Genomic DNA, 10304 nt, shown 5'->3' on the forward strand with positions numbered 1-10304 from the left:
CCAGGAGAGAACTCCCTCATAAGCCCAAGCAGGGAAGAACAGGGGGTTGGGGGTGGTGAGACCACTGGAGCCAGGGCGCAAGACCCTCTAGCCAGCAAGTCCTCAGTTGCAGTCTCCAGTCCCCAGTCTGACTGACTGCAGCCACCACTAATGCTTGGGGGAAGGGGGAAACCCCAACCCCTGCAGCCACAGGATGGGGAACCTGCTCCCCTGTCCTAGAAAGGCTGAAGCAGGGACACCCAGGAGATCCCTAGAGCTGGAAAGATTACTTGGAGAGCTTCATGCCCAGGGACCACGAACAAGGAGCCTACCATGAGGAGATGGTGATGAATGGGAGCACCCTCTTGCCACCAGACCCGGCAGACCTTGCAAGACATTCAGACTGAACTGGGGCTCTGCACCGGGGACATTGTTATCCCTACGCATGGGGAGACAAGTGACCAGAGACCCTTCCCTGCTGGTGCTGTGAGGGCATCTCTATGCAGGGCCTGGGGCTAAGGCTGGGGCCAGGCTGTCCTGAGAGGGGGAGCCCCTGTTCTAATGGAGTAGGGTGTGGTAGGGCAAAAGCGGGGTTTGCTCCCTCCCCCCTCCACATTACTGTGCAGCCACCGCACCCCTCTCCAAAAGTGGGCAGCCCTCCAAAGAACCCAAACCCCAGAATCCCAATTATGGTCACAGCGATCCCACACATTGGATCAGCTGCCGCTGCAAACTCCTGAGGTCTTTTTGCTTTTTCCTCCCTGGACCAGTGACTAGGGTTAATGGAAAAGAAGGAGAAGATGTAGCACAGATACTTTGTCAATTGAAAATTTTTCTAACTTTATTAGTGTTTTTTGTGTAACGAGGGAAAAGGTGTCAGCGGCGGCTGCTACAGTTCAAGTCCCCACGTCCCCAACAATGAAAAACAAAAAATCCTAGGTGGGCGCTGAGCTTGGGGTTACCCCCCCCCCCAGCATTGTGCTACTTGCGGTGGTGAAGGGTGCTGTCCTTCCCCCGCCCTTGGACCCCCTTTCCCACTTTGGGATTGCCCCGGAACCGCGAAGGGAGCTTGCGAATCCGGAGCGATGGCTGCCGGCTCGTGTGTGCGGTTGTTTGAGGATCGGGAGGGAGGGAACTGAGCCTCAAGCTTTCCTCGACTGCTTCCAGAGCTGCAGCAGACTTGGCAACCAGCTCCAAACATCTGTTGGCCACCTCAGTTGCCCTGCCAAAGGCAGCCACCAGTGTCTCCACGGTAGCCTCCTGCCTTTGCCACATTTCTAACTCCCGTCTGTGCTGTTCCCTGACTTCCTCACGCCAGGCATCCTCTGCCCGGGCCCTGGATTTTGCGGTGACCACTAGAGACTGCAGCATCTCTTCTTTAGACTGCCGCAGCCTTCTACGATGATCTCTCATCCGCTCGGCTCCTGATCGGGCAGGTGGCCGTGGTGCAGCATGAGACCCACGCTCAGATGTCCTTCCGCGCGCAGATGCAGTGCCTGCTGACAGGGGAGAAAGAGTCGTTGTGTTAGACTCCCCCTGCTCCCCTTCTCCAACCGTCCCTCCCCATCCCATAGCCATGGCCCCATGGAGATTTGGGGACACCTACCACTCCCAGGGCCTGGGTTGTCAGGGGCACGGGTTGGGGTTTGTGTGGTGGTGGGCGCCCGTGGTATGGTGGTCATGTGGCTGTATTCCTCCATGTCACTACTGTCTTCTGTGTCCTCTGAGCCCTCTTCCTCATCTGCATGCAGAGAGGCATGCTGCTGCGGGATCAGGGCTGGAATGAGCAATATGTCCTCAGTGCGGACCCCCAGTTCAGTCTGGATGGCTTGCAAAGAGTCTGCCGGGACCAGTGGCGAGGGGGTGCTTTCATTCGTCACCATCTCCTCAATGTAGGCTCCTTGTCCACGGTCCCCGGGCACGAGGCTGTCATCAAGCAATTTTTCTGGCTTCCCACTCCCCATGCTGTTCTCATCCTCCCAGTGGTCTAATGCCTCCAATGCCTCCTGCTCCCCCATAGTGCCAAACGTTTTGGTTGCCTGGTACACCTTCTCCTTCGACAGGATTCGTGACAGCTCATCATAAAATGCACATGTTCGCTTTTTCGTTCCAGCCCTGTTGTTGGCATCTCTGGCCCGGAAAAATTCATACTTCAGCGCCTTGATCTTGCAGCGGCATTGCTTAAAGTCCCTGTTGTGGCCACGCCGCCGCATCTGCTCGGCGATGTACATGAAGGTGTTTTTGTTGCGGTGGCCCTGCTCCAGCAGGCGCTGGATTCTTTCTTGTCCCCATATGTCTAAGAGGTCCCTCAGCTCTGCTTTGTACCAGTTGGGTCCCCGGGTGTTGGCTGAGGAGCAAGAAGAGTCTGCGCCTTCCCCGAGTGGCACGGATGCCTGGCTGTTCCCGGCTTCCATGGCTGATTGAAGGAAGGTTTGGCTCTGGTTAGGTTTGAAGGGTAATGTTCACCTCTCACAAAGCAGAGAGACTGCAGGTCCCAATTCTGGCAGTGGCAACAGCCACCCTACCCTACTCTGGCAGAGCATCTGAACACTTGCAATACAATAGAGGCAGCCAGCCGCACCGCACACACATTAATGACCTGTAATGGGACACTCTCCTGCCTATTTCTTAGATGCCATTCAGCAATCATCATGGGGAAAAGAATGATTTTGCATGTAACAAAAAGCATAAAAGTTTGAAAACAAAGGGACGCTGGACTATGAGACTGCTGAACTATTAAACTGATGGACCAAAATAATTCTGGGCTACTAGACCATGCCCCTGAAACGTCCCAGCCCCTGAACTGTCTGATCAACAGGGTGGGGAACAAAATTCACTGGCAAGGTGATTAGTATCTCTCTAGGTATAGGAGTGTGCACCAGCTGCTGAATAAACCTACATGAGTGCAGAGAAAACTCCTGCCTCTGGAGCACTTGCTCTCTTAACACTCCACTGGTTCCCCAATCCCAGCTTCTGGGACAACACAATGAAAATAAAGGATCTTTCCCCCTGGGTGCTGCCGTCACTCCGAGGCTGAGGTGGTACGGCAACAGGGGCTCACTCTCAGACTCAAAGCGAGAGATCCCAGCCCCTCACTCTTGGGGGCTGAACAGCCAGGCAGGCACCAGCATCCGGGTCCCTAAGGACCTCTCCCCAGCCACCTGCCACATTACCTTGCTCCTGGTGGGGCAGGGGTTCCTCTTTGGGGACGCGAGGCAGCTCCTCCTGGGGCCCTGGGATTTCACCCCATCCTTCCTCCTCCAAAGGAATGCGCCCACGATGAGGCTGTGGCCGCTCCAGCCAGGATTCCCTCAGTGCCCCGGGTCCCTCTGTGTCCAAAGCCACACCCTCGAGCTGCCTGTGCACTGTGACCTGGGGACAAGACAACCACGTCACTGGGAGCTGGGACACAACATCCCTAGACACACAGAGATGGAGAAACAACTTCAATGCCTGGGGTGAAACGTTCTCGCCTGGAGCGTCTCATGCTTCACCAGCCCCAGCTGAAACCCCTCGGCTGGGGTTACCACCTCGGAGCCGGTGTCTATGCTGCCTCCCCACGCCCAGCTCTGCATCTCCCAGGGCAGGACGGCCAGGAACTGCTCCAGCACCACCAGCTCCAGGATCTGCACCTTGCTGCGGCGCTGGGGCTCCAGCCAGCCCCGGCACAGCTCCCGCAGGCGGCTTCAAACCTCCCATGGCCCCTTGATCCCCTGGGAGCAGAGAGCCCAGGCCAGAGGGCCTGACTCCAGCGCCACGTATGTATGACAACACAGCCTCAGCACAGAGACGCTCACCTGCCAGCGCTGGACAGGCTCCTGCTTGACCCACTGTGGTGTCGCCCATCTCAGGGAAGCTCTATCTGTCCCAGCCTGGACAACACGAGGGGCTTTCCCTGCCCCTTCAGCTCGTGCCCCAGGCTCAGGGCCTCCTTGGTCCTGCTCTTCCATCTTCACCACAGGCTGCACCAGGTTTGATGAGATAACTAAGGCTGGTGCCGGCTCCAGCTGAGCAGCCATCGTCTCTGCCTCACCCCAGCCTGAGCCTGTGCTCTTGCTACCCTGCCCCGTACACGTGGGGCCTCTTGGCAGTGTCTGGGCTCTTGGCTGCCTGCTGGAAGGAGACAACAGGGCGTTATCATGTGACAGGGGAGCCAAGACCATGACCCACCACTGCAAATCCACAACCCCTCAACCAGCCCCAGCCAGCCCCTGGCTTCACCCACACTGAGGGGCCACATGGGGTCCCGAGCTGCCCTCAGATCCCACAGCACCCCTCCAAGACCCAACAGCCCCCATGCAGACCGAGCTGCCGGTGCCTCTCACTCCCAATATCTAACTCTGTCCTCTTCAGCCCTGACAGTGCCTGAGCTGCAGCCTCTGCCCCTCGCAGCATCCCTCACTCCCGACCTGCAGCCCTCCTGCTTCTCCACCCGCCAGGCCGGGCGGGGCCAGGCTCAGAGGATGAAGAATGGAAGAAACTGGCTCCACTTAAGAGGCAGCATCACATCCTGCCTGCCGTTTCACCTGGTGCCCTGCCAACATGCCTGCCTGCAGCTCCCCAGAGGTGGAAAATTGTAGGGAAAGGCAGCTCCAAGGCAGGGACAGCAACAGCAACAGCAGCAAAGCAGAGGCACAGCCCAGCTGCACTGGGGAGCACAGACCCTACTTTCCCCCCCACGCGGTACCAGGCAGTGACAGCGAAACCCAGCAGCATTGCCTCTCCGCTTGGCACTGCCCCATACCTTGGTTATATTTGTGGCCGGCGCTGTTACAAAGTCCTGCACTTAAAACAGAGCAATCCCCTATCCCTATCTAGCTCTCAAAATTAGAGATGCACCTATTGGTTCTCTATCAGATTGGCACCAATAAAAGGGAAATGACATTATCGGCCATCGGCTTTTTTTGGCTGTTGTAGCCAGTAATGCTTACCGATAATTATGCCTTCTGGCCAGGGCCCTGAACACCCAAGTCCCCTCTCCCCAATGAGCCCAGGACCCCCCAGATGTCTGGGTTTCCTCAGGAAATGGCAGGTTTCCCCTTGCAGGCAGGCAGGCGGCATTCTAGCCTGCACAAAGTCCTGCTCGGGGCTGCCGCAAGCAGGACACAGGCATATGGCTAGGAATACAGCTGAGCAGAGTGGAGAGCAGCTCCCTGAAGGTAAGTCTATGGAAGGGAAGGGGTGTGGGGGGGAAGAAAGCAGATCAAGGCCCCCACAGTGAGGGAGGGAGCCAAGGCGGTGCACGGGATCCAGGGCTGGAGCAAGGAGCAGGATGGAGCCACAGCTGGCTTGTGTTGTGGGGTGGAAGGGGGGTAGCTCCCCTGCTGCTGCACACATCTCCCAGGGGAGACACAGGGGCATGTGCCCCCCAATATTTCTGTGTGGGGCAGATGCAAGCTGCCCGCTGTTGGCTCAGGGCTCTCCACTCTGCTGCCTTTCCCTTGAGAGCCCCGCACACCCCCTGCCCACCTGGCAGCAGTCGGGGTGGTGAGTTGTGCCTCCTGACGCAGGGCTCCCAGGGCAAAGGCAGCAGGGTAGAGAGCCCAAAGCCCACAGCGGACAGCCTGCATCCACCCTCGCCCCAGCTCTGCTCCTGCAGTGGTGGGGGGTAGAAGGGGGTGGGGAGCAAGGAGGAGAGGCAGGCACATGTCACCCTACCCTCAGCCCAGCCAGGTTCTGCCCTTCCTGAGGCCGGGTCCATTCAGTCTCCCCCTGCCCCAGGCAGCAGCAGCTACACCAGGAGGGGAAGGGACCCTTCCTGCTACTGGAGTCCAGCTCCTGGGAAGAAGTGGCCCAGTTTCTCCAGGCCTGGAATAGTCCCGTAGCCCTGCCCTGGGCAGAGGGAGGAGAGTGGGAGCCTGGCTCAGAGATCACTCAGCCCAGGGCAGCCAGGAAGGCTCACATCTTCCCCTCAGGCCTGTCGGGCAGGCTCAGGCAGCTACCCCTGATGACTGTAAAACCTCATACCTACACAAGAAATTTAAATGACCAACTTAAAATACTAGTGCATCTTGCACAAGAATGCAAGATCCTGAGTGGGACCACCAAAATAGAGCGATCCGAACTGATTTCATCTCCTGTGCTAGTTGCAAAAATACCCAATGTTTTACTATGCTAAACCATTCATAAATGACTGCATCCTTGTTGACACATTCCTGCTTAATTAAGGGCAGTTTCTCAGAAGAGGCATTCAATGTCTGTCTGAGATTTTCCAAATGCCTCCACTGACCATCATCACATGAAATATTGTAAATGTGGATCCTGCCTCACTGTTGAAAGGATCATCCAAAGCCAGTGTCCTGTCATCAGTGCCCCAAGGTATTCCCTTCAGTCAATCAAGATCCAGCTCCAGTCAATCAACATCCATCCTACTTGATTACAGTGTAATCCAAGCAAGGTTGCAAAAACAAGTTTCACACCTGGACATCCCAAACCAGGGTCCTCGCAGTCAGCAGGTGTAATGTAACGGTCCCTCCCTACCTGCTTTGTTCGGACTTTAAATCCAGCAGCTAACGAGGAGGAGGGCTTTGAAGCTATGCAATTAAACAGTATAAATGAGTTGCCAGTGAAGCGTGAGTGCCAGGGGAGACAGAGACATCATTCTGCACCCAGCTCATCCTGCTCAGTGAAAGCTGTAAAGACTGAAACTGTTTCCTTGCCTGCATTGGTGGAAAAAAACACTCTTGCAGTTAATGCATACCAGGACTTTTGTAATTGCTCATTTACTGAATATTGAGTCTTTTTCTGCCATTTAGCTTTCTAGTTCATGTACAGTATTGTTATTAAAGCCTTTCTGCTATTAAATTGAACAAGGTGTTGTGTCAGTCCTTAACTGCGCTAGGTTGAAAGCCTGCTTTTGACTGCAACAGCCCGTTGGCACTTTTACATGTCCTCCGGGGGTGGGCGGCACTTTAATTAGAGCAGCTCTGAGAGCCGCTCTAATTAAAGTGCCGCAGTGTCTCATGTATCTGTGTCCCTGCACTGAAAAATGGTGGTGGCAGTGCTTGAAGCAAAGCTCATTCGCCAAGCTTTAGTTCAAGAGCCCCCGCCGCCATTTTTAAGCGCCAGGACACTGATGCATGTGACGCAGGAAGCTGCTGGAGCGTGCCAAAGGAGGGAAAAAAGGTCTATTTATGTCACTAGCTTAAAATGCTGTGCATTATTTATTACTAAATATTGGCTATTGGATCAGCATTGGCTGATATGGTTGGTTAATAATCAGCTATCAGGATCAGCCAAGAAAATCTTTATGGGTGCACCTCTAACACATGCACACTCCAGACACACAAGCACACAGATGCACACACTCCTCTCCCTCTAACACACAAGTTACATGTGGTTAAACCCTCCACCCCCCCAAAAAAAACACAACACACACACATATATCTGGGATAAATTTCACACACACACACACACACACAGAGGTAACCTCCAAAATACACACACACAAACACACACGTGTCCAGGGTAAATTGCAAACATACCTCCTCTCTCTCTGACACCCAAGTCATCTAAGGGTAACAAGCTCTTCCCCCCAAAACACACACAGACACACACCCCCAATTTTGTACATGCACACACACGCCAAACACATGTAGACAGAGATGAGGGGTGGGTAAAATACAGCCCATGGGTCAGATCCAGCTCATCAAGAGGTTCTGTCCAGCCCACGGTGGATCCCCTGCATCCGCCCGGCCCAGGCGTGGGGGGCAGCCCATACCATGCCACGTGTGGTTGGTCCCACTGGCCCCAGACACGCAGCAGGGCTGGGACAGCACCGCAACCAGACTCCACTTCCCAGCAGCCCCCAGACCTGGCACCATGGCCTGTCCACCCCCCCACCTGCTGCTGGGGACAGGATGCACGGGGGCAGGGGAGCAGCATCTGGAAGTGGGACAGGCGGGCAGGCCCGGGGTCGTGGAACCGGATCTGGGGCCAGAGCCGCAATCCACTCCCCGCTCACTCGCCCCTGCGGCGGGCGTGGGTTTTGCAGGCAGGGGCAAGCAAGGAGCAGATCCAGCCCCTGCCTGTGGGGCCACCGCCCCCAGGTCCCAGTCCCATCCCAACCACCTGGCCCCACCCACCGTGATCCCCGCCCGTCTCCCTGAACCGTGGGGCTGGCCCACAGCAGCTCGCCACAACTCCCTGCCCGAGCCTCCGGCCCAAGTAATTGCTCACCCCGACACACATGCTCTTTGTCTCTGGCCGTCTCCCGTGTGCGCACACATACACAGTGCCAAAGGGTCATCGCCCCACCCCACCAACACACACTTATATCGGGGCACTCTATATGTGCAAGCGCACACACTCCATATGCGTGCACACAGACATTCACACTTCTCACCCAAGAGTAAACCCCCAACACACACACATACACATCTGGGGTAAATTGCAGACATGCACATACTCCAGACATGCGTGCACACATGCACACACTCTGAACACACCTGAGTGTGCAGACATGCACACGCACACACTCACATGAATCCGAAGTAAATTTCACACACGTTCCAAACACGTGCATGCTCAAACATACGCACACTCCAAAGTCACATGCGCAGACATACATGTACCATGCACCTGGTCTATATTTCACGAACACACACACTCCAAACGTCTGCACACCCATGCACCCAGCATAAATTTCACACACATGCACATTCTCCAAACAAATGTGCATACCCTCCTAATACACACGCATGCGCGTGCACACGCAGACACAGGTGAGGTTAATTTCTCACACACGTGCCAAGCCCATGTGCATGCACATGCACACACACACACACGCACACACACATCCATGTTGGGTAAATTTCACACACACACACTCCAAACATACGTGCACACACACATGCATGTGGGGTATATTTTAGACACATGCATGCACACGCTCCAGACACTCGTGTACATGCACCAAACACGAGCGCACACAGACACACATTCCTCCCCCCGTGAAACACAAGTTAACTGTGTGTAAGCCCCCCCCTCCCCAACACACACATACACACACACACACACCAGGTGTAAAATTGACACACACAAGTGCACACAGACACATGCTCTCTGCAGCTCACACGCAGAGGTTACATAAAGGTAACCTTCCCCAAGACACACACACCCCCAAGGGTCACCCCCCCAACACACCCTGATCAAGGGGCAAACTCTGCGCGTACACCCCCCCCTTGCAACACACAAACACACACACACATGCGCGCGCACACACGCAGACACACACACAATGCATCCTGGGTACATTTCACACACCCGCGCTCGCACACACAACAAACACACCCGCGCGCGTGTGCGCACAGGCACTTGGAAATAAATCGCGCGCGCACACTCCCCCCCCCCCAAAAAAAAAACACGTGCACGTATCACACGCGCACCCCACCCCCGCGCCGGCCCCGCCGCGCCCACCTGCTTCGGCCGCCCCGTCCGGCCGCCACAGGCCGCGCGCGTGTGCGCGCGTGTGTGTGTGTGCGTGCGCGTGTGCGCGCACCGGGTGGGGGAGGGGCAGGGGCAGCCGCCGCGGTGCATTGTGGGACGGGGCCGCGCGGCGGGGCGGAGCTGCGGGGCGCAGGTGCGGGCGGGGCGGGGGGCGCCGGCGCCGCAGGGGTTAAGGGGGAGGGGCTGCAGCCCTGCACGGCTTGCGTCACACACGCACACAAATAACGTGTGGGTAGCTGTGTAAATAATCTGTCATGTTATAAAGTGTGTGCGTGCAGGTGTATACGTGTGTGTATGTAATATGTGCGCGCGCGTGCACTTTGCCATGTTATAAAGTGTGCAAGTGCATATAATTTGTTAATTATGTGTGGGTGTACATGCATGTATGCATATGTATATACGTACGGGGTGTGCATGCATATGTATGTGTGTGTGTAGAGATGTACATATATGTAATTTGTTACATGATAAATGTGTGCATGTGTGTGTGTGTATGCACATACATACCACACCGCTTGTTGCTGTGTTGGCCCGCGTGTCGCACCAGGCCGTGTCCCGTGCGTGTGCGCTGGCTCCCTGGACCCGTCCCATGGGCTCTGCTCGGTGTGCCCATCAGTGCACTCGTCTCCCACCTGTGCCCTTTGCCCCCGTCCCTGTTGTGATGTTCGGTTGTGCCGAGTGAGCAGTGCTGGGCCCTTCATGGCCCCCGTTGCCCAGGGGGTGTGCAGCTCTGCCTGCTGGGCTTTGGCCCGTGTCCCCGCGGCAGGGAGCGGGAGGGGGACTGGGTCTGCCCGGGGTTTTCTCCACTGCTCCTCTCCCGCCTGCAGCCTCCAGCGGGGCAGGTGGAGAAGGCCTAGTTGAGAGGCCGTGCCCCGCAC

At 56.3% G+C, this 10304-nt stretch overlaps 1 protein-coding gene across 1 annotated transcript; it reads right to left on the reverse strand.

Moving 5' to 3' along the window:
- Window positions 1-802: 802 nt before the first annotated feature.
- LOC149861915 (uncharacterized) lies at window positions 803-9508 on the reverse strand. Its single transcript, XM_090054665.1, has 5 exons — window positions 9397-9508; window positions 3777-4092; window positions 3153-3351; window positions 1586-2395; window positions 803-1475 (listed from the first exon to the last, which is right to left on the reverse strand). Exons 2-5 carry the CDS (start codon window positions 3996-3998, stop codon window positions 961-963), a joined length of 1746 nt encoding a protein of 581 aa, XP_089910791.1. The 5' UTR covers window positions 3999-4092; window positions 9397-9508; the 3' UTR covers window positions 803-960.
- Between the last annotated feature and the right edge of the window lie 796 nt (window positions 9509-10304).

This window comes from Crocodylus siamensis, chromosome 6 (genome assembly GCF_052110815.1).
Source record: "Crocodylus siamensis isolate JL-2025a chromosome 6, ASM5211081v1, whole genome shotgun sequence".
In the NCBI taxonomy this organism is placed as follows: Eukaryota; Metazoa; Chordata; order Crocodylia; family Crocodylidae; genus Crocodylus; species Crocodylus siamensis.

Excerpts from the sequence above, each read along its gene's own strand:
- LOC149861915 (XM_090054665.1), bottom strand. The coding sequence starts at position 3,998 with ATGGCTGCTCAGCTGGAGCCGGCACCAGCCTTAGTTATCTCATCAAAC. Across the intron at positions 2,396-3,152 it reads CCTGCCCCACCAGGAGCAAG|CCATGGAAGCCGGGAACAGC; the intron begins GTAATGTGGCAG and ends TCCTTCAATCAG. Across the intron at positions 1,476-1,585 it reads CAACCCAGGCCCTGGGAGTG|GCACTGCATCTGCGCGCGGA; the intron begins GTAGGTGTCCCC and ends CCCTGTCAGCAG.